The sequence below is a fragment of the Bos indicus x Bos taurus genome, chromosome 25, assembly GCF_003369695.1.
Source record: "Bos indicus x Bos taurus breed Angus x Brahman F1 hybrid chromosome 25, Bos_hybrid_MaternalHap_v2.0, whole genome shotgun sequence".
Lineage (NCBI taxonomy): Eukaryota > Metazoa > Chordata > Mammalia > Artiodactyla > Bovidae > Bos > Bos indicus x Bos taurus.
In genome coordinates, this window is record NC_040100.1 from 8,105,051 (window position 1) to 8,132,800 (window position 27,750).

The 27,750-nt window shown below is 50.8% G+C and overlaps 1 protein-coding gene and 1 long non-coding RNA gene across 5 annotated transcripts; one reads left to right on the forward strand and one right to left on the reverse strand.

Moving 5' to 3' along the window:
- The first annotated feature begins 8,221 nt into the window (after nucleotides 1–8,221).
- On the forward strand, nucleotides 8,222–21,200 carry SSC4D (scavenger receptor cysteine rich family member with 4 domains). 4 transcript variants are annotated; one of them, XM_027528133.1, is made up of 11 exons: nucleotides 8,222–8,478; nucleotides 10,615–10,812; nucleotides 12,376–12,411; nucleotides 12,661–12,966; nucleotides 13,872–13,949; nucleotides 14,814–15,128; nucleotides 17,433–17,510; nucleotides 18,083–18,157; nucleotides 18,273–18,584; nucleotides 19,476–19,544; nucleotides 20,174–21,200. In XM_027528133.1, exons 2-11 carry the CDS (start codon nucleotides 10,647–10,649, stop codon nucleotides 20,488–20,490), a joined length of 1,752 nt encoding a protein of 583 aa, XP_027383934.1. In that variant the 5' UTR covers nucleotides 8,222–8,478; nucleotides 10,615–10,646; the 3' UTR covers nucleotides 20,491–21,200. The 4 variants fall into 4 exon arrangements, with proteins under 4 accessions (XP_027383934.1, XP_027383933.1, XP_027383935.1 ...); XM_027528132.1 differs by having other exon boundaries at nucleotides 8,223–8,602; XM_027528134.1 differs by having other exon boundaries at nucleotides 8,225–8,602; nucleotides 20,836–21,200.
- LOC113883938 lies at nucleotides 21,158–27,031 on the reverse strand. Its single transcript, XR_003508773.1, has 3 exons — nucleotides 26,854–27,031; nucleotides 22,337–22,454; nucleotides 21,158–21,487 (listed from the first exon to the last, which is right to left on the reverse strand). It is a non-coding gene; the product is annotated as an uncharacterized LOC113883938 (long non-coding RNA).
- Nucleotides 27,032–27,750: the final 719 nt, after the last annotated feature.

Genomic DNA, 27,750 nt, shown 5'->3' on the forward strand with positions numbered 1-27,750 from the left:
GACAAGGGGAACAGATGGACCTCTCAGTGACAGGAGCTGTGACAAGTATTATCCATATGGGGGAAAATTGGATTTCTATCTCATACATAAAAATGAATTCTAGAGAGATTAAAAAGCTGAATGTGAAAGAACAAAAGTTAAGACATTCAGAAGGAAATGCAGCCTCACAGGGCAGAGTGAGGTGTAGGGTGTTTCCCAAATATGACCCCATGCCCTCCCTCCACAAAAAAGCACAAATTATAGGAGAAAGGTGACTTTTTTAGGACACTTTCATAAATAATAATAAAATAGCTATAATAAACATAATTGCCATTCAATGTGTATTCATAATACACAGGACTAGGCTGAGTACCCTAATCCTTATACCCATCTAGGGAAGTGTCATTGGCCCCGTTTCACAGATGTGCAAACTAAGACTCACACAGGTGGTCACACAGCCAGGGAACACCCCAACCAAGATTTGATTGCAGATTGATCAGACTCCAGTTCCCGTTCTTCTGTCTCTAACCTTGACTGTCTCTCTGAGACCTTACAGTAAAGTCAGTTCAGTCAACATCACACAATTGTGTATGGGCTGGGGGTAGACATGCCCAGATAAATAACTCCAATGCAAACAAGGGCTGGGATTTACGGACACGTGCCTGTCTCCCCCAACTATTCATAGTAGATACTCAGTAGGTGCTTTACAATATAGGACTTTCTACCTGTCACCCTGGGAAGACAAACTAACCAACGTGTGATTGAGAATAGTGAGAACCGTGGGGCAGCTGAAATTTGCCACACACACACACACAACACTGATACTACTGCCTTTGCATTAACTCTGTAGCCAGACTTTAGCTGGAGAGACCCTGATGGGCTGAGATTTGGCACATTTTTTTGTGCATTGGGAGAAATGGAGAGAGATTTAGGGGTATAAAGAGCAAGCTGATTGGGACAACTTTTCACTATTTCATTATTAAATGTCAAAGTGTGTACAACATTTACAGCCCGCTTGACTGAGTGAGTGACCTTTTTAGTGAGTGTGTATGCACACACATATATATTTGGCTGCACTGGGTCTTAAATGTGGCACATGGGATCGTCAGTCTTTGTTGGGATATGCAGGATCTTTATGTATTCTTTAGTGGCATGAGGGATGCAGGATCTTTAGTCGCAGCATATGAACTCTTAGTTGCAGAATATGGAATCTAGTTCCCTAACCAGGGTTCGAACCTGGGCCTCTTGCATCAGGAGCATGGAATCTTAGCCATTGGACCACCAGGGAAGTCCCTGAGTGGGTCACCTTGATCACAGCTAAGAAAAATGGATTTTTGTACAATGTTTTGGCTTTTAATTACAGAGTGTTAAAAATTACCTTTAAAAATAGTGCTGGAAATTTCTTGGTGGTCTAGTGGTTAGGACTCTCACTGCTAGGGCCTGGTCATAGAACTAAGATCCCACAAGCCTCTTGGTGTGGCAAAAAAAGAAAAACGTGTCTAAAGGGAAAATGAAATACACCTCCTCCCACCCCCAACTATTGTTACCAGTTTGTAATGAATCTTTCCAGACAGTTTTTCTATGCATATAAAATCACTTAAAAATACACTTACTATATGCAATGTTGTGTTCTAGATTGGATCCTGGAACAGAAAAAAAAGACGTTAGTGGGAAACACGGTCTATTCAAATAAAGACTGGAGTTTGGTTAATATTAACGCACCGATGTTAATTTCTCAGTTTTGACAAGTGTGTTGTGGTTGTGTAAGATTCTTAATGTTATGGAAAACTAAGTGAAGAATTTATAGGAATCTGTGTACTATTTTGGCAATTTCTCTGTAAATCTAAAATTATTCTAAAAGATTATTTTAAACATGAACTTTAAATGGGGATTATATTCTACACTGTTCCACAATCCGCTTTTTCTCATAAGATGTGGAGGACATTTTTCATGCTGAAAATCACTCCATTCTTTTTGATGGCTGACTAGAACACCCCTATACAGAGGTAACCACAATTTACCCACCAATATCCTCATGCTGAACATGTGGATGGTTGTAATTTTTTCCGCTGTTACACTAGAACTTCCTTGTCCATCTATCTTTTCATATCTGCTTAGATATTTCTTTAAGATCAATTCTGAGAAGTGGATTTTTGGGTCAAAATGTATATGTGATGGGACTTCCCTGGTGGTCCAGTGGTTAAGACTCTGCACTTCCACTGCATGGGACATGAGTTCAAGCCCTGGTTGGGCAACCAAGATTGGATTCCCACATCCTGCACCCCACATAGTACAGCCAGGAAAAAAAAAGAGCAAAACAAAAAAACCTAGTTAAGATGGTAAATTTTCTGTTAAATCTATTTTTCTGCTTAAAAATAAAATAAAATAGTTTTAAAATATTTCATTAAAAAAAAATCCAGTTTCTAGCCAAGAGGACCTGCTTGATTCTCAGAATGCGGCAGCTGCTGCCAGAAGTTTCCTCTGCACCATTGGTCGCCCAATACAAGGCACATCCCTTGGGATCTTTTTGCCTTGGCAACCCTTAGGCTGCTTCTGAAATAAAGGGCTGGATAAACATAATGGCCTCCACTTCTGGTCATTCAAAACTCTCCATCAGCACCAGTGCTGCCCCAAACATGCTCCCGGCCGAAGTCCACGGAAAGATCAAAGAATGAACTTTCAGTGACTCAAGGGGGCAATACAGGGCATGTCTCTTCTAGCCTCTGATTTCACTTTCAGGTATTCTGTGGAAACTGCATTTTGTCACTGTGCAAACGTATCTCACAACAGGACTTTCATTTCCCAACAACGGGTTGCAACGGACTCCCACTTCAGCCTCGAAAAACACACCAAGAAGGAAGGGTGATGTGGGCCGTTGTATGATTCAATGCAACAGATTTCCTCCGAATAGGCGGGGCTGTTGGAGGTGCTTAGGGGAATTCCTTGGCGGTCTAGTAGTTAAGGGACTTCCCAGGTGGCTCAGTGGTAAAGAATCTGCCTGCCAGTGCAGGCGATGTGAGTTCGATCCCTGGGTCAGGAAGATTCCCTGGAGGACGAAATGGCAACCCACTCCAGTGTTCTTGCCTGGAGAATCCCAAGGACAGAGGAGCCTGGTGGGCTACAGTCAACAGGGTCTCAAAAAAAACAACAACAAAAAAAAAACCCAGGGTCTCAAAGAGCGACTAAGCAGCAACAGCCAGTGGTTTGTTCAGGGTCTGTGCCGTTTCAACACCATGGGCCTGAGTTTGATCCCCCGTTTGGGAACTAATGTCCACAGGCCACTCGGCCAAAAAAAGAGAAGAGATGAATTAGGAGTTCTTTTCATGACTATCCTAAATGGAATCATCACAGTTTTGGGATGTCACCACCCTCCCAGGTGGCAGAAGAGCTGCTCCACTCGGGAAAGGCGGTCCAGAATTTGGGGTCCTTGTGGAGATCTACTCACACATCTTACACCAGGTTTTCCTACTATTCAGCCAAGCCTGGCTGCTTCCAAAGGATCTTTTTTTTTTTTTTTTTGGCCTCACCCCTCAGCATGCAGGATCTTAGTTTCCCAACTAGGGATCAAACCCATGCCCCCTGCATTGGAAGCTCGGAGTTCCTAACCACTGGACGGTCAGGGAAGTCTCCTCCGTAGGATCTTTGAGAAGGTAAATCAGTGAATCAACCCCCCGGGCACCTGCCGTTTCTCACACCAGGGAAAACCGCTTGTCAGAATCCATTTTCACACACATTTTGAGAAGTGCTAAAAACTTTTTTGCTTTTATTTTGCAAGGGTAATCTGTATTGTTTTTGTAAGTCATCTATGACTTTTAAAAAAATGTCTTATTCTGAAATGCTAATTATAGATTCACAGGAAATTACAAAGAAATGTATAGGGAAGGACTTCCCTGGTAGTCCAACGGCTAAGACTGTGTTCCCAGTCCAGGGGACATAGGTTCAATCCCTGGCAAGGGAAGTAGACCCCACATACCACAACTAAGACCCAGATAAATAAGTTTTTTAAAAAAGAAAAGAAATGTATAGGGAAGCCCCATGAAACCCTCCTGGCTTCCCTGGTAGCTCAGATGGTAAAGAATCCGCCTGAAGCGCAGGAGACCCCGGTTGGATTCCTGGGTCGGGAAGATCCCCTGGAGAAAGAACAGGCTACCCATTACAGTATTCTTGGGCTTCCCTAGTGCCACAGACGGTAAAGACTCCGCCTGCAATGTGGGAGACCTGGGTTCGATCCCTGGATTGGAAAGATCCCCTGGAGGAGGGCATGGCAACCCACTGCAGTATTCTTGCCTGGGGAATCCCCATGGACAGAGGAGCCTGGTGGGCTACAGTCCGTGGGGTTGCAAAGAGTTGGACATGACTGAGCGATTAACACTTTCACTTCTTACCTAAGCTGTACGTTAAGTGTATGTTCAGTTTTTAAAGCAACTGCTAATCTATTTCCCAGAGGGCCAGACCGTTTTACGTACCCACCAGCAATGTATGAAGGATCCGATTTCTCCACGTCCTTGTTAGCGTTTGGTACCGTCACTGTTTATCGTAGCAGTTCTAAAACGTGTGATGATGGCTTACCCCAGGCTTAACTTACACCTCCCTAATGGCTAGTGATGTTAAACATCTTTTATGTGCTCCTTGCCGCCCATATCGGAGAAGGCAATGGCACCCCACTCCAGTACTCTTGCCTGGAGAATCCCATGGATGGAGGAGCCTGGTGGGCTATAGTCCATGGGGTCGCTAAGAGTCGGACACGACTGAGCGACTTCACTTTCACTTTTCACTTTCATGCATTGGAGAAGGAAATGGCAACCCACTCCAGTGTTCTTGCCTGGAGAATCCCAGGGATGGGGAAGCCTGGTGGGCTGCCATCTATGGGGTCCCACAGAGTCGGACGCGACTGAAGCGACTTCGCAGTAGCAGCAGCCGCCCATATGGGCTTCCCTAGTGGTTCAGACGGTAAAGCATCTGTCTGCAACACAGGAGACCCAGGTTCGATCCCTGGGTTGGGAAGATCCCCTGGAGAAGGAAATGGCAGCCCACTCCAGTATTGCCTGGAAAATCCCATGGATCGTGGAGCCTGGTAGGCTACCGTCCCTGGGGTCGCCAAGAGTCGACTTAACTTCTTTCACTTGCTGTCCATATACTTCCTTTGGTGAAATGTCTCTTTGTTCACTTTCTTTCACTTGCTGTCCATATACTTCCTTTGCTGAAATGTCTCTTTGTGGTTTGCCCATCATCTAATTGGCTTATTGGTTTTGTGTGTGTGTGTGTGTGTGTTCAGTTTGTTTAATGTTGAGTTCTGAGAGATCCTTACATATTCTACATAGGAATATTTCTATTCATTTAGGTGGTATACCCATCCAGTGGAATATTACTGGGCCATAAAAAGGGATAAAATACAGATACATGCTATGACATGAATGACCTTTGAGGACTATACTAGGTGAAAGGAACAGAACACAGAAGGCCTCATATTAGAGGACTTCACTTATAGGAAATGTCCCTGAATGGGCAAATCCGTAGGGATAGCATGTAGATTAGCAGCTGCCAAGGGCTGGAGGAGGGGGAGAAGGGATTGACTGATAATGGGCACAGGGTTTCGTTGGGGGTGGTGAATATGTTCGGTAATTGGATAACGGTGATGGTTGTACAACTCTGTGGGTGTACTCAAAACCAATAAATTGCACACCCAGAGCTTGTTCAAAGTTTCCTAGACAGGGAGTATGGGTGAAGAAAAAGGCTAGGACTGAGCCGAGGACTCCCATCTACTTGCCAATTGTGCTTTGCGACGGGCAAGTTACTGGATCTGGCCAGTGAGACGTAAGGGGATTTCTCTTCTGGGTTTTCTGGGAAACTCTTCTAAGCTTTTAAGATAGGACACAAGGTGGGGATGTTTCCTCTTTTCTGGCTCCGAACATTGTCGTATGCATGAGCTACTCAGAACCGAGGCCACCATCTTGAGTCATAAGGGAAAGCAGCCAGGGGAGGAGCAACTTGCTGAAGACGGCAGAGCAGACCTGAGTCCCTGACGATGTCCGCCCACTGAATTAACCAGTCCTGAAATGGCCTTCCCTCTTCCCTGGTGGCTCAGACAGTAAAGAATCTGCCTGCAGTGCAGGGGACCTCAGTTTGATCCCTGGGTCAGGAAGATCCCCTGGAGGAGGAAACGGCAAGGAGCGTGGTGGGTTAGAGTCCCTGGGGTCGAAAAGAGTGGGACACGACTGAGTGACTAACACTTTCACTTTCTCACTAAGTGAGGCCAAAAACAACAACAAAAAAAACTCCTCTTTTTGAGTAACTTTGATTTGCATCTTCCATTACAGCCAAAACACTGTAACTGATAGAGTCAGACACCTCTGAGGAAACTTACTCAATATTTTGTAATAGCCTGTAGGAGAAAAGAATCTGAAAAAGAATTATATATAGGACTTCCCAAGTGGGCCAATGATCAAGAGTCCACCCGTCCCGCCTGCAGGGGGCACAGGTTCAATCCCTGGTCTGGGAAGATTCCATATGCCGTGGGGAAACCAAGCCCATGGGCCACAACAATTGAGCCTGTGCCCTGGAGCCCCGAGCTGCAGCTACTGGAGCCTGCGAGCTCTAGAGCCTGTGCTCAGCAACGAGAGAAGCCCCCGCAATGAGAAGCCCACACGCTACAACTGGAGAGTAGCCCCCGCTCTCTGCAAACTGGAGAAAAGCTCTCTCCATCTGTAGCACCTTGGAGCCGGGGATACATTCTTCCCAGACATCCCCAGCCAGTGACAAAGCAGGGTGGGGATACCAGGCCGGGCCACTGCTACCTTGAGGACCCAACCGACATAGATGGTAAGGGTTTTCTGTTGTTCACTTTAAATGACAGAGACCAGAGTTTGCTTAGAAGCCCCATGCGAAGAGTCTAGTTGGGAAAGAGCAGCCGAATATGGACGAGAGAAGACGCACAGATGGAGAGAGGGAGGTCCCTGGGAAAGCAGAAGATGGAGTCTGGACTGCGAGGGAACAGATCCTCAGGCCCGGGGAGGAGGAAGGAGGCAGGAGGATGGGAGGACCGAGAGTGGACATGCGAGGGGGTGCAGGTTTGGGAGCGAGGTGGTGGCAGACCTCCCACCAGAGAAGTTTCTTCTCCTGAGAAGTAGGAAGCAAGGCCAGGCTCCAGAGTCAGGGAGCTAAATCCTTCGAGGCTGCACAGAACTGTGTGTCTGTTTTCTTTTCTTGATGTCTGTTTTACCACCTGCACAATAAACAGCTTGGGTTAGAACCCTGCTCCCCCAACTTGTTTAAGCCTCAATGGGTTTTCAAAAATACACTTTTGGGGGACCCCCCCCCTCAGCTGCTGGATCAGAATTTCTGGGGCAAAAGTGGTAAGGGCAAGAATCTATGTGTGTATGTATATATATATGTACATATACGCACTTTAAAAAATATTTATTACCTATTTATTTAGTTACACTGGGTCTTTGTTGCAACACACAGATCTTTAGTTGTGGCTATGTGAACTCTCAGGCGTGGCTCGTGTGATCTAGTTCCCTGACCAGGGATCCAACCCAGCCCCCTGCCTTGGGAGCAGAGAGTCTTAGCCACTGGACCACCAGGGAAGTCCCTGTATATATTTTTAAAGTATGGCCGGGGATGACGTGAAGGCACATCCAGGTTTGGGAACCACCCTGCCGGGCTTCTCAGGACCCCTCCAGCTCTGAGAGTTTGTAGTCCCAGCTCCCCCCCAGGATGGTGCAGAATTCTGGCACAGCATTTGACTGAAGCTATAAGCTACAGAGTAAGCCACATGCCACTATCTGTTACCAGGAATTTAAAAAGCCCCAAAGGGCTTCTCTGGTGGTTCAGACAGTAAAGAATCTGCCTGCAGTGCAGGAGACACAAGTTCAATCCCTGGGCTGGGAAGATCCCCTGGAGAAATGAATGGCTACCCACTCCAGTACTCTGGACTGGAGAATCCCATGGACAGAGGGACCTGGTGGGCTACAGTCCATGGGGTCGCAAAGAGCTGGACACAACTGAGTGACTAACACAAAGTCCCAAAGGTACCAGACTCCAAAGAACCATAACAAGGCAAAAAGCCTGGCAGCAAAACCAGAGGTTCTGCCTGCGTGGGAGCCCACTCAGGCTCCTATGATCGATGTTTTCCAAACCCCCTTGGTGGGACGTGGTTAAGGGCAGTCCCAAGAACAGGAGACAGGCATGCTTTTGGCACCTCTACAAAGGGGTGGAGACCTAGCCAGGCCTTTCAGAAACCTGAACCCTGGGGTGGCGGAGGGGGGGGAGGGGCTGCCCGGCCCTGAGAGTCTGTCTGCCCCCCTCCACCCCAGAGCTCCTCCTCAGCCCGGTCCCCCTTCCGGGGGCTGCTCCAGACGCTGCAGGCCACCTCTGCTCTCTCTTTGCCTCCCTCTGCCCCTAAGGTCGAGTGGGGACAGGCTGGGGCCACCAGCCAGCTCCATGGACGGGGGACTTCGCCTCTGCTCACCTCCCAGCTTTGGAAAGAAAAGAAGAAAGGTCTGTGTTGCTTTGCATCTGGGAGATCCTTCCCCGTCCTAAACTTCTGGAGGCAGGAAAAAGGGATTTGACCTTGGATTGACTATAAAATAAGGAACAGAGAGAACCTAGAACCTTCCCACAGGTATGAATTTCTTCACTTTTGCTGGCATGTGTGAGTATGAGTGTGTATGACAGGTTTTCCATTGGTCAGAGATGAAGTTGTCCGTAATGATCGCCCAGGCCCTTTCTGACCGCTTCGGTGCTGTGATTCTGCAGCCCTAACTTTCATTCAGTTGTTCAACGTTTCCTTAGCACCCATCCTATGCCAGGTGCTGCCACTAGATAAGCCCTGATCCCTGCCCTCAACGGTCCCCAGTCTGGATGGGGAAACAGTAATCGTAATAACAGCGACCACATTTACGGCGGGTCAGGCACTGGGCTAAGCTTTGTATCAACTTTAGCTCATGTATCCTAGCAAAAACTGGAAGAGGTTAAGTGTATTCCTAGCCCCATTTTACAGGTGAGAACAGTGAGGCCCAGTGAGATGAGGTCACACAGCTAGTAGATTGTGGAACCAATGCTTGGAACCACTGTGGATGCAGCCTGCCTGCACTGTAGAGACAGTTCAGGGCAACAGGTGGACCACTACAGCGGAGGGAGGGAGCCATGATCTGCGGGGCTGGCAATGGTGAAGCCTCATTTTGACCAAGGTCTCCAGAGTGTAAGGCAGGACCAAGCTCAGAGCTGGAGATGAGGCAGCCTCCACGAGGCCCACTGAGAGCTCTTTGGTCATCTGGGACTTGAGGTCAGTGATGGTCCGGATCAAGGGTCCCCCTCTCTCATTCTGGGGGCCAGGGTGATGGGAGATAGAACAGGAAGACTTCAGGATTCCCCGCCAGCTTCCCTGGGAGCTGTCTGTCCCCACACTTAAGAGCAGCGGCTTCCCTGACCTGGGGGGCTAGTGTCCCAGCAGCCTGAGAGGTGGGTGGCCCCCAGGCCTGGGAGGCAGGGGCAGGCCCAGGTCACTGTGGATCCCCCTCAGCAAAGCCTGGACCACAGTTTTCCCCTCCTCACAGTTCTCGACTCCCATCTCCCATCTGTCCCCAGAAGGACAAAAGCTGATTATTCCACTGGGGGCTGTACTGGGCCCCATGAATGGAGTATTGAAAACCCTGTGTCCACATCCAGATAGATTTTCATCCTCTTCCCAACCAGCCTGTTTGTCCGCCAGGATGGAGGCAGAGCCAAGGAAAGATGGGGCGGGGGGCGGTGTTCTTGATGAGAGGGGCACCCACATCCCTGGGCACCTCAGTCTCAGTGTATCCCAAACAGAATCATCTTCTCTTTAAGAAAAAAAAAAGTATTTGCACTGGGTCTTAGTTGCAGCATGTGGGATCTAACTAGTTCCTTGACCGGGGATTGAACCCGGGCCCCAAGCATCAGGAGAATGGAGTCTTAGCCACTGGACCACCAGGGAAGTCCCTCAAACAGAACCATCTTCTAAACCAGCCACCCCTCACCGCCCCCGCCACAACCACCCAATCATTATCCACTCACTGGGATGCTGGTGACATGGTGTGAATGTTCACTGAGCTCTACTCTTAGGATTTATGCTCTTCTTGGTTTGTAAACTTCAATCCAAAATTAAACTAATCTCCCTGGGCTTCCTACTTCAAAAGGGCACAGCATCCCAAATGGCTTTTAAACTTCCAGTCCTACACCATTTTTGCATATTTGTGACTCATGGGAACCATGTCTCCTTGATGTTTTTTCTTTACATTGACTGTTTTTTTTTTTTTTCCTAATTAAAATTAACTGTAGGGAATTCCCTGGCAGTCCAGCAGTTAGGACTTGGCGCTTTCACTGCTGGGACCCAGGTTCAATCCCTGGTTGGGGAACTAAGATCTCACAAGCCACGATGCAGCAAAAAATAAATAAATAATTAATTTAAAATTTAATTAACTTTCAAGGGAAACCTGATATTGTTCCAGATCAATGGAAAGCCAGGATCCTTTGTCATAAACAGAATGCACTGCAACAGGAAAAAATTAAGGCAACAGTAAATGTCCATCTATCCCCCCAGCCCCCCTCCACCACAAAGCTCTCCCTGGGCCCTTCCAGCTGGAAGAAGAGACCTGGAACATTTAATTCCAGATGTCCCAGCTGTGACTTCTCACTGCACCTTGATGGGACCACTGGAAAGACCACCCATTGGCTGGACACACAAGGAAGCAGAGATGCACACTGGTCCCCAGCCTGATGAGAGGAGCAGAGGACGGGGGTCCGGAGACAGGAGCACTGCCCCTCCCCCTCTCCCCCCAGCCCTGTCCTTCCTCCTCCTATTGCCACTGGGTGAGTGCCTCCCAACTCCCCTGACCCTTCCCCTTCCCTTTTCTGACTCTCAGCTTTCCCAGTTGTAAAATTATGGTGGGACATGGCCTGTAAACGAGGTGTTTTCCAACATTCTTTCCAGCTCTGCCATTTGCCCCAGGTTGATGAAAGCTAAGGTCTGAGTTGGGGGAGTGGAAGGCTCAGTGTTAAAGGCTAGAGCTCGATGCACACAGAGTCTAGGCAGTGAGGATACTGGAAATAGGGAAGGAGCGAAAGGGCATGGACTCACCAACGGCTGTTGGAAAACCAGCTGGTAGAACAGATGGAATCAAACAACCTAGGAACTAACCTAACTTAGGAAAAAAGAAACTGACTCTCAGTTTCTTCATCTGTAAAATGGGTTCACTAGTACATGCCTCAGAGGTTGTAAGGTAAGGTATGGGGCTGTGTCTGACAAGCCTGTGCACAAATGAAGGGTACTATGGGGTATTAACTTCTCATGCCAGGCCAGTTTCCTTCTTAGGCCACGTGCTCAGAATTGTTTGGTGAAGAGGAGTGTGGCTATCTGGGTTAGAATTTCTGCTCCACCCTTTATTTGCTTTGTGGCCTTGAGCAAGTGGCCTGACCTCACTAAACCTGAAGTTTTCCCTTCTGCAAAATCTAAGCTGCCTCATAAGTTGTCCTAATGATTAAGTGAGCCAGGCCACATAAAGCAATGAGCACAGTGCTGACATATGCAGAAGCAGAAGGACTGATAGGGACTTCCCTGGTTGCCCAGTGGTTAAGACTCTGTGCCTCCAATGCAAGTGGTGTGGGTTCTATCCCTGGTCAGGGAACTAAGACCCCACATGCCACAAAGCATGACCAAAAAACCAGAACCAAAAAAAAAAAAAAAGAAACCCAAAGGAAACAGAAAGACTTACATAGGTAAACTCTTTAGTGGGAAACCAGAATGAAACCCAAAGTTAATTTACACCCTTAAGGCAAAGCTGGGGAGTAACAGACTCTGGGCAGGGAGCTCTGGGGAAAACCAAGATGACACAGACCTGGCCACGTCACTGGGCAGAAGGCCTGGAAAGGGGTATGTATATGGCATCCAGAGATTCAGAGGAGAAAGACAGCCCTTTTAGCTGAGAGCTCCAGGAAGGCTTCCCATAGGAGGGGGCTCCATCTGCAGGGCTGTAATGAGCAGGGGGAGCAGAGGAGACAGCAAGATTACAGACCTGGTGACCAGACTGATGCAAGATTAACAAGGAAGGTGAGGCTACTCAGAAGATCCTAGAAGGCTTTGCAGAGAAAGTTCAGGGTCCAGGACTTCTGCAGGAAATGGGGAGAGGAATTCAGCAGTGGAATGGGATCAGCCTGTCTGGGTCTCAGGCAGATCTCTCTGGGGCGGCCCATGGACCAACCGGCGAGGGATGAAGCCAAGAGGCCAACTGGGGCAGTCAGGGGCTTTGGAAGCAGGGGTGGTGACGAGGAAGAGGGTGATGGTGAGGACTTGAGGGGAGGGTTGGAGGGGAGGCTGTGTTCCTGGGGCCAAGGGAGGGGGCTGAGGGGCCAATTCTCTTCCTCACTCTGTTCCAGCTGGTGCCCTACAGCCCACCTCACTGCCCTTTCCAGGTAGGTGCCCCTGCCTCTCCCCCACACTCCCCCAACTCTCGCTCCCAAAGCACTCAGGTGCTCAGAAGACCTCTGTTACTCAAGATGCAAAGGGACAGCTCCAGTGTCCCCATTTTACAGAAAGGGCAAAATAAGGCCCAGGAGGGACTGATCCCAAGGTCCCCACAGCTTCGTGGCAAGGTGGGCATCCTCTAGGTAGGGCCCAGTGACCCCCACCACCACCCCGTGCCAGGTCACTTCTCTCCACAGAACTCAGGCTGGTGGGGGGCCCGAGCCGCTGCCGGGGCCGCCTGGAGGTCCTACACGGGGGCTCCTGGGGCAGCGTCTGTGACGACGACTGGGACGTGGTGGACGCCAATGTGGTGTGTCGTCAGCTGGGCTGCGGCCTGGCGCTGCCCGTGCCCCGGCCCCTCGCCTTCGGCCAGGGCCGAGGCCCCATCCTGCTGGACAACGTGGAGTGCCGCGGGCAGGAAGCCGCCCTGAGCGAGTGCGGCAGCCGAGGCTGGGGCGTGCACAACTGCTTCCACTATGAGGACGTGGCGGTCCTGTGTGACGGTGAGTGGGACAGCCTGTGACCCGGAAGCGCAGACAGACTGCCGGGCAGCAGGGCTGTGGGCTAGACACGTGAAGGGACTTCCCAGAGGTAAGAATGTTCCAGTGAAGACCAAGCCAGCAGCTGCAGTGTGTACATAGTCCTGGGAAGACCCCCAGCCTGGCAGGCAGGAGCCTGGGCCCTGCCATGCTCCGGCTCATGGTATGACCTCTGCTGAAAACCAGCAATACTGCTTCCACAGAGGGCTTCGATCATCCCAACAGAGAGCTCCCTTCCCAGTTTTATATCCAGACCATTGGGGTCTGGTGGTTTAAGGCCCCCTTGGCATAGACCTGCAACAAATCTCTGGGAGGCTTTGACCTTGAAAGCAGTAGTTCTGTTTTTTAAGAAAATCAGCTGGAGGGCTCATTATAAAACCCAGATGGTGGGACTTCCCTGGAGGTCCAGTGGTTAAGACTGCACTCCAATTGCAGGAGGCGCAGGCTCAACCCCTGGTCAGGGAACTAAGACCCCCACATGCTGCATGGCACAGGAAAAACACACACATACACTGATGGTAGCCCCATCCCAGAATTTCTGATTCTGCAGACCTGGGATGGAGCCTGAGAATTTGCACGTTGCATTTCCAACAAATTCTCAGGTGATGTGATGCTGCTTTAAAAACTAAGGAAACCAAGAACTGGAAGAAATTCTCTAAAGCAAACTCCTCTAAAGCTACTGCTTTCAGGACTCAGGCGGCCCTTTCTCCTCTCTTACCCAGAGTCCCCAGCTTTGACCCTTTGTGTGGCCAGAAACCGAGATCAGGAAACTTAGGGGTCCATACACTGCCCCTCACATATCTGTGTGTGTGAGGATGGAGAACAGAAATATCCACATCTTCCTCTCTTCCACCCTGCTTCTTTCCCAGAATTCTTGCCCACGCAGCCCCCAACAAGGAGAGTGTTAACCAGCAGGGAACCCCCTACAACGCCCCAGAATGGAAAAGGTAAGCAAAGGCAATGTGGGGGACCACCTGGGTCTTAGGAGAGGGATCCAAGAGGAATCTCCCAAATCCTACCCTAGGCAGTGGGAAGAGAGGGATTACTGATGGGTGAGTTTGGTCATTCCCTCACCCCTGCTCTGCCCCCTGCACCCCCACCCCGCAGGCTGCTCACTATCTGGATAAGGAAAGAGGATTCATTCTAGTGAGATGATAGAAATAGTAGCATAAGGTTGGAGAAAATAAAAGAGGTGGGCTAGTGTTAGTCATTCAGTCGTGTCCAACTCTTTGTGGCCCCATGGACTGTAGCCTTCCAGGCTTCTCTGTTCATTCTCTAGGCAAGAATACTGGAGTGGATTCTCATTTCCTTCTCCAAAAGAGGTGGGGGCTGAAACCTAATCCAATGGGAGAGTGAGATATACTATATATAGAAATGCTGATAATCATCTTAGAGCAAGAAAATGAAAAACGAAAAATTCTCTTAAAGGACAGATAAAAAGGCAAGGGAGTCCAGAGGAGGAAGAGGATCCCACTCATCAGAGATTAGAGAGGGCTTCCTGGAGGCAGAGTTGTTTGTGAAGTAAGGAATCAGCACATTCTATACGGTTTAGGAGAGCGTGGACAAGGGCAGGCTGAAAGTGACAGAGTTATAGGATTCTATCCTCAGATCCCCAAAAGCGCCCCTAATCTAGACTGTGAGGAGGCAGTGCTTTGGGGGTAAGTAGGTGAGCAGGTCTTCCTGGGTGTTAGGTCCTGGGACACCATGTATTGTGGGTATGCAGAGGGCCTGGGGCAATAGGAAGACCACTGGATTGGGATGGGCAGCAAAGCCCTGGGGGAGATGCTCCTGGTTCCCGCCCCCATCACCAGGTGAGGGCAGCGTGCGCCTGGTGGGGGGCGCAGGCCCGTGCCAGGGCCGAGTGGAGATCCTGCACGGTGGCCTGTGGGGCACCGTGTGTGACGACGACTGGGGGCTGCCGGACGCAGCCGTGGTGTGCCGCCAGCTGGGCTGCGGGGCGGCCCTGGCAGCCACTACCAACGCCTTCTTCGGCTACGGCACGGGGCACATCTTGCTGGACAACGTGCACTGTGAAGGCGGCGAGCCCCGTCTAGCAGCCTGCCTGAGTCTGGGCTGGGGCGTGCACAACTGCGGGCACCACGAGGACGCCGGCGCGCTCTGCGCAGGTGCGGGGTTGGAGGCGGGGCCGGCGGGGCGGCGCGGGGCGGTGCGCGGGGCGGGGCCGTATTCTGAAGCAGGAGACCGGAAGAGGGACCTCGGAGGGGATCGGGATGTTGAGTGGCTTGATGTTTCCCTGAGCTCTTTCGAAAAGGCCCCCAAATTAGTTTTTGTTTCTCAGTACGACTCTAGAAGTGCCTCATAAAATTCTAGTAGACTCCACGACTATGTAATACTGCAGTATTACCCCACCAATTGAGATTCCCTGGTGGCTCAGACGGTAAAGCGTCTTCCCGCCATGCGCGAGACCCGGGCTTGATCCCTGGGTTGGGAAGATCCACTGGAGAAGGAAATGGAAACCCACTCCAGTTGCCTAGAAAATTCCATGGATGGAGGAGCCTGGTGGGCTGCAGTCCATGGGGTCGCAGAGAGTCGAACACGATTGAGTGACTTCACCCCACCAATACTCCAGAGTTGTCTAACAGTACTCCAAACATGTCTCCAGAATTTTCTAGCACTCAGTTCAGTTCAGTCACTCAGTCGTGTCCGACTCTTTGCGACCCCGTGGACTGCAGCACGCCAGGCTTCCCTGTCCTTCACCAACTCCCGGAGTTTACTCAAACTCATGTCCATCGAGTCAGTGATGCCATCCAGCCATCTCATCCTGTCATCCCCTTCTCCCGCCTTCAAGTTTTCCTAGCATCAGGGCCTTTTCAAATGAGTCGGCTCTTTGCATCAGTTAAGTAAGCACAGTGACAATATACAGCCTTCCTATTTTCCTATTTGGAACCAGTCTGTTGTTCCACGTCCATTTCTAACTGTTGCTTCCTGACATGCATACAGATTTCTCAAGAGGCAGGTCAGGTGGTCTGCTATTCCCATCTCTTTAAGAATTTTCAGAATTTTCCAGTTTATTGTGATCCACACAGTCAAAGGCTTTGGCATAGTCAATAAAGCAGAAATAGATGTTTTTCTGGAACTCTCTTGCTTTTTCAATAATCCAGCGGATGTTGGCAATTTGATCTCTGGTTCCTCTGCCTTTTCTAAAACTAGCTTGAACATCTGGAAGTTCACGGTTCACAGACTGTTAAAGCCTGACTTGGAGAATTTTGAGCATTACTTTACTAGTGTGTGAGATGAGTACAATTGTGCGGTAGTTTGAGCATTCTTTGGCATTGCCTTTCTTTGGGATTGGAATGAAAACTGACCTTTTCCAGTCCTGTGGCCACTGCTGAGTTTCTGGCACTAAGTACTCTTTTTTTTTTTTTTTTTAATTGTTGGTATTTTCTTTTTAATTTTTATTTTATATTGGAATGTAGTCTATTTACAATGTTGTAATTCTTTTCAGTGTACAGCACGCTGATTTAGTTATACATATGTGTGTGCATGCTCAGTCATGTCTGACTCTTTGAACCCTTAAACTATACTTATACATATATACATGTATATACATGGATTTTTCTTGATTCTTTTCCCATATATGTTATTATTACAGTATGTTGAGTGCTATACGGTAGGTTCTTGTTGATTACACTTGTTGATTACTAAGCACTCTTTGTGAAATACTTCGGAGTAAAGTAATAGTACTTTAAGATAGCTCCAGAGATACTCCAGAATTCTTTCACTGAAACTCAGGTATGTCCCCTGAATTCCCTCTCTCTTCAATCCTGATTCTCTTATGATAGTATTTCCCCTCACCTGGTCCTTCTTCCGCAGTGAAAGGTTTTCTGAACAAATAGAAATAATAGGGCTGTTAATGGCACTTTACAGATGGACTCCACTCTGCCAGATATTAAGTGCTTGCCCATGCCTCACGGCAAACCAGGAGCCATCAATCCCGATTTACAGATGGGAAAGCTGAGGCCCAATGAGGCACAGTGAGCCCTGGCAAAGCCTCAGCTAACCTTTCTGCATAATCTTGAGCATGCCCCTTGCCCCTTCTAATCTTATTTATCTGTAAGACGGGGATAGTGAGTTTTGTTCTGCAAGCCCCTCAGGACTGTGCATGGCCCTCCCTGGTGGGCAAGACCTTCTTTATCTCCCCAACTTGAACATACGTTGGGCTTCTGAGAACCCTGGAAAGAAATGAAAACATGCTTGTGAAAGTGTTGTATAAACTATAGTGTACGCCTAGGCAGCACAAATAAATGACCAGAATTGGCAAAGCGGGGCAGACTTCCTTGGACCCCAGCTGAGGCTGAGTCTCCAGCTCTGGAAGTAAAATCTGTTTGTCTTCTCCAGGGAAACCCTCTCATTCTCTCCAGGAACCAGAACCTTGGCCTCTGACCCCACTCCCTTCTCTCCTACTCTAGTCCTGGGCCACTCGACTCTCACAGCACTGCCACCGTCAGCCACAAGAGTGGACTGGGCCTGGCACACAGAGCCAGAGGGTAAGGAGCCCTGCCCTCCAGGCTGGAATGGTAGAGATGAGGTGGGTAGGACTGGAAATTGGGAAGACTGTCTGGATCCATGGGGAGGGGGCCTGGGCTAGCAGGCCAGGGCTTTTGAACCAGATGGTAAAGACGTGAGTGAGAGAACGGATGAGCAGATGGAGCAAGAATGAAATCCGGAGCTCTGAAAAGTTCAGCAGGGTGGGAGGAGGCACTTCTTCGAAGCTCTGAAATAAAATTTGGCAGGGGCCGGGTGGAATGGGGTGCTGAGATTGGAAATCGAGGAGACTTGTGAAAATTGAGATACACGTTGAATGAAGGATAGAAGTACTTTTGGAATGAGGGCTGGAACTATCGTTGGCACTGAAGTCTGGAAGTAGGATTTGATTCATTTCCTTCAAGCTTCCTGAGGACCCCACCACAGCAGACAACATGGTAACTCTAGAATTGAGGCTGAGTAGGGTGAAGGCGTGGTAGAGGTCGGACATCTCCGTAGGTGAGCCGTGTGCCATGCTGCAGGCCAGAAGTCCCCTTTGTCCCATTCAAACGCTCTAGATGCCTTGTCTCTGCAGCTACAGGAGTTGGTGCCCTGCCTTCCAGGGAGCCCGCACGGCTCACCACTGCCGCCTGGGCGGCAGGGAAGAAAAGTAAGTGGCAGGGCAGGGGTTCCGTTGCGGGTGGGAGAGGGTGGGGCCAGGGCTCTGCCAGGGAGCGGGCGGCCCCAGCCCAGCCCCTCTGGCCGCGGGCCTGTGCACCCTGCAGGCGGGCGGCTGCGGCTGGTAGGTGGCCCAGGCCCGTGCCGCGGTCGCGTAGAGGTGCTGTACGCCGGGGGCTGGGGCACCGTGTGCGATGACGACTGGGACTTCGCGGACGCGCGCGTGGCCTGCCGCGAGGCGGGCTGCGGGCCGGCGCTGGGCGCCACGGGCCTTGGCCACTTCGGCTACGGCCGCGGCCCCGTGCTGCTGGACAACGTGGGTTGCGCCGGCACGGAGGCCCGCCTCAGCGACTGCTTCCATCTGGGCTGGGGCCAGCACAACTGCGGGCACCACGAGGATGCGGGCGCGATCTGCTCAGGTGAGGCCGCAGCAGGACCACAGGTGCACTGCGGCTCAGGCGAGGCTGAACGCCTTCTGGGAAGTGGGCGGGGCCCCGCGCAGGCGCTTACTTAGGCATTGGCGGGGTCTGCTGTGAAGTAGGCCGTGGTGCCGGCGGGAAGAACAGGCTCTGAGGAATGGGCGGGGCCTCACGGAGGCAGGCTCTGGGGATCGGCGGAGCCTCGCGGAGGCACGCTCTGCGGCGCGGGCAGGGCGGGGTTCGTTGGGAAATGGGCGGGGTCGCGCGTGAGCGCTCACCGCGGCACTGCAGCGTGAGCGCGGCGGGAGAGTGCTCACGCTCCGCAGTAAGAGGTGGAGCCCACCATCGGGTGGAGCCCACTCGCTCTGCGGCTGCGCGGCATGGGCGGGGCCGGGAAGGGAGCGCCCTCTGCGGCAGTGCGGGGCGGGGCCCGAGCAGAGTCCGAAGTGCCGGAGCTCAGAGTGGGAGAGTCAGTCAAGGGCGTGGTCCGGGAGCTTTTGCTGTGCTGCGTCAAGGATCCGAAAAGCTCTAGTTAGCAACGAAAGTTGATCAGCTTTCGGGGAGCATACGTTTGTCCCTTGGGAAGTCACTGGAAAAGGGATAGTTGCAGAGTCCGACACATTTAAAAATGCGTCTCTTTATTGACGGATGTGGGAATTGATATTTTCGCCCTTGTTTGGTGCCCTGGTGGTAGCTTTGGCCACAGAGGGCTCTGCTTTGGGCCCAGAGTGAGAGAAACACAAACCCCGTTTCTGTTCCAAGGAGTGGGGGCCTATGAAGCCCTTTCTGATCCTAGATCAGGCTTCCCTTGGAGGGTAAGAGGTGACCTGGTCTCAAGGGACTGGTTCCCTAGTATCACAGCCACCTCTTTCTCTGTCCTTGCTGAACCAGGTCCAGATGAGCTAGTCCAGCAGGAGGGTGCTGAGACCACCCGGGTACCCACTCCTCGGCCCAGGGACGGTAGGTGTTCACAGTCCCTAAGAGTGAGGTGGAGGCATCAGAGTAGGAGGGACCAGATCTGGAGGGAAGTCACAGCCCCAGGTTACACAGCAGATTTGCACCAGATCCTAGAACTCTTGTCCTTTCCTGTTAGTCTCAGGCCTCATCAATAGAGGTATGATGTCTGGAAGGAGGGAGGGGGGTTTTAAGGTAGAGCAATTGAGAGATTTCTAGACTTGAGACCAAAATAAAGGGACGGGGTTCCTGTCCTGAGGAAATCAATGAAAGAATTCAGGCTTTAATTTGGGGAGTCCAGAGGGGAGGGGAAATGGTGATGACCTTCGGGGACACAATCTCATTTGACAACAGCTGTAGGGCTGAGGTATTAGGATTGTAAACAGCCAACTAAGGAGAGAGCAGGCATGGAGCTCGCAGCATGCACAGAACACCCCACAAGGGCTTGTACACACTTTCCTGATGCCCATCTTATTTTATCTCATTTGTCTGCCCTTGTCCAGTGGCTCCCAGGGCAGTGAGGTGTCCCAAACCACCACCCTTTGTCTCCTCTTAACTACCCCTCCCCTGGCCTAGCTTGGGAGTGGCCTGGCCTGGGCCGGCCCCTTCCAGCCCCAGGCCTTGTCCCCCCACAGGACACCTACGTCTGGCCAACGGAGCCCACCGATGTGAGGGGCGTGTGGAGCTCTTCCTAGGGCAGCGGTGGGGCACTGTCTGTGACGATGCTTGGGACCTGCGGGCAGCTGGCGTCTTGTGTCGCCAGCTGGGCTGTGGCCAGGCCCTGGAAGCCCCTGGTGAGGCCCACTTTGGCCCAGGCCGAGGCCCTATTCTCCTGGACAATGTCAAGTGCCGTGGGGATGAGAGCGCCCTGCTGCTGTGCTCTCACATCCGCTGGGATGCCCACAACTGTGACCACAGCGAGGATGCCAGTGTCCTGTGCCAGCCGGAGTGACCCAGCTTGCTCTGCAGACCACCTCTTCTGGGAGCCTACTGTGGCCTGCCCCTCTTCCTCCAGGAAGTCCTCCTCCTGTGACAGCAGCAGTTCACTCTGCCTGCCCTCCCCTTGCTTGGGAGAGAGCCTGCCTAAATGGTGTGGTCCTGCCTAGGGAAGCAGAGCCCATCAACTTAGTGTCTGACCTCACTGTCACCACCTGTGCTGGGCCCAGTTCAATGAAAGCTCCCACTTTCTGCTCAGCTCAAACAGAAAGTGGTGGGGAGTGAATAACTCCTAACTGTCCTCTTTGGCAGGGGTCCCATTACAGGAACCCTGACCCAGCCTTCCTGGTCTGTCCTCCAGAAGGTCCAGAATGGGGTATATCCCTTCCTTCCCACCTCTACTCATCTTGGAATCCTCAAGAAGAGGGAAGGCAGGAGAGGCCTACAGTTCTGACCTTAGACTGCCAAGGGCTGCAGAAGAACCGGGGTCATTGCACTGGCCTGCTCCAAGAGGGCCAGATGGTGCTTGGCTGGACAAGGGGACTGGAAGGGGCCAAAGCAGTGACAGTGGTCCCTCCCTGCAGCTGGAACCAGCAACTCTGATTTCTGCTGCCCCCACGACAGAGCCTCCATTTTGCAGATGCAAAGAACCCTGGGGGCCTGTAGCCACCCATTCATAGGTGCCAAGTCAATAAAGCATTGTTTCCCCTCCTTTTCCTCTTTTAACCAAGGTCAATGTTGGTGTGTAAGTGCACTGTTTGTGGCAGCAGGAAAGACTCTGGTTAGGACTCTGGAGGAAACCCTCTGGGGGATGGAGGGCGGGTCAAGAGCATCATCAGAGAGCTTTCCGCAGGCCCCTCGCATCCTGGAGACGCTGACTCACAGTGTCAGGCCGCCAAGAAGGCCCCTAGAAGGTCCCCTGGGCCATCCTCACTTTTATGTTCACAGAAATCTGGGTCTTCGACAGGGTCTACTCAAGGTCACGAAACATGGCGGTCATGGCATCGGAATGACTAGAAGAGAAAAAAATTGACAGGAGGCAGAAAGAATGATGGGGAAAAGGAAGCAGCACTGGGGCTTCCCCAAGGGCTGCTCTTGGGGTACCTCACCTGGAGCCCTAGGGCCACAGAGAAGTAGGGGATCCTGCCAGAGCCTCTCTCAGCCCCAAGGTGCATGACTTGCCAATAGCAACTGTCTGACCAAAAAAGCCCCGCCTTCCACATTAGCCTGCAGGCTCTGTATGAGTTTTCTCTCATTGCGTAGCAAATTATCACAAATTTAGTGACTTTAAACAACATAAATTTATCATCTTACAGTTCCCGAGGTCATGAGTCGGAAATGGGTTTCCCCGGTCTAAATTCAAGAGTGTTGGCAGGGCGATATTCTTTCTAGAGGATCCAGAGGTGAATCCATTTCCTCACCTTTAGCAGCTTCTAGAGGCTGCCTGCATTCCATGCTTGCTCAAGACCTCCTTCTGGTCAGCAATCGCATCACTCCGACCCCAGCTTCCATCATCTCATCTCTTCTTCTGACTCTCCCACCTCCCTCTTCCATCCTTAAAGGTCTTTTATGATTATATCAGGCCCACCTGGATAATCCAAGATAATCTCCCCATCTCAAGGTCCTTAATTTAAGCACATCTGCACAATCTTTTTAACGATGTAAAGTCACATTTTCACCAGCTCCAGGGATTAGGACATGGACATCTTTGAGGGGAAGGCATTGTTCTGCTTCCCACAGGCTCCAAACCCAAGTCTTGGCTGCCAGCCAAAAAGCGAGGCAGACACTTAAGCTCCAAACTCCATCAGCTCTTGGCAGTATTGGTTTTGTCTCCATTTGTCAGGGAGCACCCTGCAACCTACTGTGTCATTGGAGGGACGCGGGCTGGAGGAGGGAAAGGAATGACAATGCTGAAGAATTCAGGGAGTTGGGGCTTCTGGTTCAGGATGGTGAAGTAGAAGGATGTGTGCTCATCTCCTCCTGTGAGAGCACCAAAGAATGGAGGGAGTCAGGCAGAGAAACAGGGAAGTTCTAGCTACCAAGAGCCTCAGACCTGAGCGCAGCACGCTATTATTTTGCACAGCCCATGGTTATTACCTCTCCAGGTACATCACTGACTCGATAAGACATGAGTTTGAGCAAGCTCCGGGAGTTGGTGATGGACAGGGAAGCCTGGCATGTTGCAGTCCATGAGGTCGCAAAGAGTCGGATACGACTGAGCAACTGAACTGACTGACTGACTGAGGTACACCCACATTCATTGTCTTGAGGTGTATCACAGCTTCCCACCCCTGGACTCCCCTTCCCCATCTAACAAAGTGCTTTCATCGGTGCTCAACTCAAGGGAAGTATTAGCATCCCTTTTTACAGACAGGGAAAACTGAGGCTCAGAGACCGGAAATGATTTATCCAGGTTTGCAGAGTAGATGCAGGACTGGAAGTTAAGCTTCTTTTATTTCTTAGCTGCACCACATGGCATGCAGGATCTTAATTCCCTGACCAGGGATTGAACCTGTGCCCCCTGCATTGGGGGCAAGGAGTCTTAGCACTGGACTTCCAGGGAAGGCCATTTGCTCAACTCCTTAGTTCAGTCTACAAAGTCTCCTGCACAGACTGGCCCTGCTTGTGTTTTTGACATCATCCATCACCACTTGGTGCCAGGATCTCGCCAGGCTGAACTACTTTCAGTTCCTCTAATGTCTGGGCTTTCTTCCCACCGGGCCTCTGCACATGCTGTTCTCTCTGCCTGGAATACACGTCACCCTCTCCCCTCCTTCCCCCTTAGTCAACTCTTATTTAGCCTCATGGCTCAGCTTTCCTTTCTCCAGAAGGCCTTCACGGGTACCCGCTCCCGCACCCACGGTCAGGACTAGGAGCCCCCATCACACCATGCACTTGCCCAGGGACAGCACCGACCCACGCATCTCAGCGGACTGCTCTGACTCGGCTGTGTCCTCCTGGGGCTGGGGCTGTTGTGTTCAACTTTGTGTGCGAGACCTCATACACGGCAGGTGCTCAAATAATAGTTGGCCAGTGAACAGAGGACCTGAGCAAATATTTCTGGAGCGCCCGTGTGCTAGTCTGCGCACTGGGCTGGACTCTGGGGCTGCAGAGCCCCAGAAAGATCTAGACCCGTTTCTGTTTGCAGGGCCCAGAGGTTACCTTCAAGGCAAGTCCCGTGATAAGCCACTGAACAAATCAACAGCCAAGAGATTTGGAGCAGTGATTCGTGCTAGGAAGAACATGAAGCAGGGTGTTATGGGAGGGAATGGATGGTGAGGGAAAGCCTCTGAGGAGGTGAGACTTGAGCTGGGCCTGGGTGGGAACCAGCCATGAGCCTTCTGTGGACCATGAAAAGGTTTAGGGTAGACCATTCCAGGTCTGTCACTAGGGATTTAGCCTGGCCTGCAGAAGGACCAGAAAACAGGGCATTGTGACTGGAGCAAAGTGCCAAGAGACAAGTCAGGAAAGCTGGTAAGGGTCAGACCGCTCAGGGCTTTCTGGGCCACAGAGAAGAGTTCTATTCTAAGGGCAATGAGCCTCTTGGCCATCTTCCGCATCTTTCAACTTCCTGACTGCACCTTGCCTCTTGAGATTAATTAAAAGGGCCCATTAAAATAGGATACCAAGGATCCCTACCAAAAATCTCAGGAATTCTTATGGAGGTTAGTGAAGTGAGTGAAAGTCAGTTGGGTCCAACTTTTTGCGACCCCGTGGATTACACAGCCCATGGAATTCCCCAGGCCAGAATACTGGAGTGGATAGCCTTTCCCTTCTCCAGGGATCTTCCCAACACGGGGATCGAACCCACGTCTTTTGCATTGCAGGCAGATTGTTTCACCAGCTGAGCCACAAGGGAAGCCTAAGAATACTGGAGTGGGTAGCCTATTCCTTCTCCAGCAGATCTTCCCAACCCAGGAATCAAACTGGAGTCTCCTGCATCGTACCAACTGAGCTATGAGGGAAGCCCCTTATGGAGGTTAGGTCCTGCTAAGTCCCCCTGACTTTTGCTGATTTCTGAATCTCCCATCTGCTTTTGGAGAAGGCAATGGCACCCCACTCCAGTACTCTTGCCTGGAAAATCTCACGGACGGAAGAGCCTGGTAGGCTGCAGTTCATGGGATCGCTAAGCGTCGAAAACGACTGAGCAACTTCACTTTCCCTTTTCCCTTTCATGCATTGGAGAAGGAAATGGCAATCCACTCCAGTGTTCTTGCCTGGAGAATCCCAGGGACGGGGGAGCCTGGTGGGCTGCCATCTATGGGGTCGCACAGTCGGAAACGACTGAAGCGACTTAGCAGCAGCAGCAGCATCTGCTTTTACCTCCTTTGTGACTCCCCCTTTACCTGTTCACTGACTAAGCCCTTCACCCCTAAAGTTCCACCTGTTCCAGGCTGTGCACAGTGCACGCTTGGCCACTGATTGGGGGCAAGCATTCAACAAGCAGCTGAGGGACTGCTCTGGTGGTCCAGTGCTTAAGACTCCACCTTCCAATGCAAGGGACTCGGATTTGATCCGAAGTTGGGAACTAAGATCCCACACACCTTGGGGGAACTAAGCCCTCATGCCCGTGGGCTCTGGAACCCATGCAGTGCCACAACTCGAGAGAAGCCCGCGTACAGCAACGAAAGATCCCACGTGCCACAGCTAAGACCTGACACAGCCATAAATAGATAAATAAATGTTAAAAAATAAAGATGCAGCACGCCACAACGAAGATCGAAGATCCCCGTGTGCCAAAACTAAGACCCAGCACAGCCAAAAAAATAAATATAAAGAACAACATTAAAGAACCAAACAACTGAAAATTAAAAATTAGATACCCTGTTTTTTTTTTAAACTCAAGTCCATTATTATTATTTTGGCCATGCCACACAGCCTGTGGGATACAAATTCTCTAACCAGGGATGGAACCTAGGTTCTCTGCTGTGGAAGCTCAGAGTCCTAACCACTGGACCACCAAGAAGTCCCTACATATCCTGTTTTTAAAGAGCTCTTTTGTATATTCACACAGGGCCACCATCACCACCACTGCACACACAGGCACATTCCCACATCATTTTTATTTTGATTTTCTTTACTCTAGCCCTAACAGCCTACCCCAAATGAGACCCTCCCTGTCTCCTACCCCAACGTTTGCAAGCCCTCTGACTCCTACATTTTTGCCTTTTCTTAAACAACAGCATTACTGAGATATAATTCACGTATCATAACATTCACCCTTTTAAAGTGTACAATTCAGTGGTCCGTTAGCTATTTGCAAGGTTGTGCAACCATCACCACTATCTAATTCCAGTACATTTCATCACCCCACCAAAAAAACCTCATATCCATTAGCAGTCACTCGCCATCTCCCCACCCCTGGGGCATCTGGCAGCCGCTAATTCACTTTCTGTCCAGATGGCTTCTAGACATTTTGTAGACATACAATCAAGCAATATGGGAGACCCAGGTTTGATCCCTGGGTCGGGAAGATCCCTGCAGAAGGAAATGGCAACCCACTCCAGTATTCTTGCCTGGGAAATCCAATGGACAGAGGAGCCTGGTGGGCTACAATCCATAGGATTGCACAGCCAGACATGACTTAGCAACTAAACAACAATAGCGCAAATGATAATAACATGCTTAACATTTGGAGGGATTACCAAATTGTTCTGCACTGTGGATGGGCCATCTTACATTCCCACGTGCACTGCACAGGGGTTCCAATTCTCCACATTTTTGTTAATTCTTGTCATCCCCATCCCCTTAAAAAAATTCTAGCCATCCTAGTGACTGTGAAGTGTTATCTCCTGGTTTGGGTTTGTATTTCCCTAAAGACTAATTATGTCAAGTGTCTTTTGTTGTTGTTGTTATTGACAATTTGTGTATCTTCTTTGGAGAAATGTCTATCAAGTCCTTTGCCCATTTTTCGATTGGGTTCTTTCCCATTTCTTAGGCAGAACTGTTTATTTTGTCTACTGCCTAGCCTCCAGGACTAGCTTTCCAAAACTGTCCCTTTTGTTTTGCTAATCAAAGCTGGTTCTCCCAATTTAATTCTGCAGCCACCTATGAAACTAAGTGGTTTCATATACATTGTATTCATTGTCTCACTGTCTCAACCTAAGAGATGGAGATAAAAATCTTTCTAGGATTTTACACAGGAGGATTTAGGGACTGGCTAGGATCACACAGCTACATAATTAAGAGGGTGAGATTCGCTCCCTGAACTGTCAAACTCCAGAGAAGCCCCATGCTTTTCCTACTAACTAGTACAACCGTGTCTCCTGACTTCTCCTGGACGTGTTTATCGCTGCTGTACAAAAGAAAAACGCAGGGTCAGAGAAGGATCAGTTTTTCTGGGTCACAAAGATCAGGGATCAGGTCTAGGGATTCTCACCTCTGCCCCCAAATCCTCCTCCCAGTCCCACACGCTCAGTGGCGTGGACCTGGAGGGGGTGACTTGGCTCGGCCCTTCCGGCCCAGTCGGGTCGCGCCTTCCTGCTGAGTCATGGCGGAGGGGCAGGGCGGGGTGGACGCCCCAAGAGAAGAGAGACTAGGAGCCGCCCTGCGTGAGAACCGAAGCCCCACCTCTGGCTCCGGGGTAGCCTCCTGATTGGAGAGGCTTGGACTGACATAGCCAATCACAGCAAGCTGCGGCGTGCGGGTGGGGCGGAGCCAAAGGCAAAGGCACCACCTCCCCTCCTATCTGAGAATCTGCCCTTTCCGGGCGCGCCCCTTGGGGCTTTGGGGAGCGTGCTGGGCTCCGCTACTGGAGAGGGGGTTGTGCCTGGAACTGGGGTGGAAGCCTGGTGCCACCTATGCGGGGTCAGGAGAAAAAGGTCAGGAAGAGCGCCCAAGAACCTGGGGTGAAGGCGAGCTTTTCTAGTCTGTGCGGCCATTCTCAGTTTACAAAGAGCGTTTGACACTCCACCCGCCCACAATCGGGCCAGGCTGGGATCTTTATTCTTGGTTTAGGGGAGGATTACCCTGCAGAGGACTATTAAAATTATAAGGCCAGTTTTTATTAAAACTGGCATTTGGAAGAGGCAGGCCCAGGTACTTGCAGACAGGTGTACAAGGCTGAGAGTTTCACGACCAGCCGCTTAGGGGCACCCGGACAAAGGCCTGGGCGTGCAAGTTTGGTCCTGAGGGTCTTTGAGATATAGACAAGGGGCAGGGAGGGTGGTCTCTGGATCTCAGCAGTTTGTTCATCAAACTCATAGTCTAGGCCCTGTCTCTCCCTACCCCCACCCCGCCCCCTCCCCTGCACCGCCCTCCACCGCTCTGCACGTCT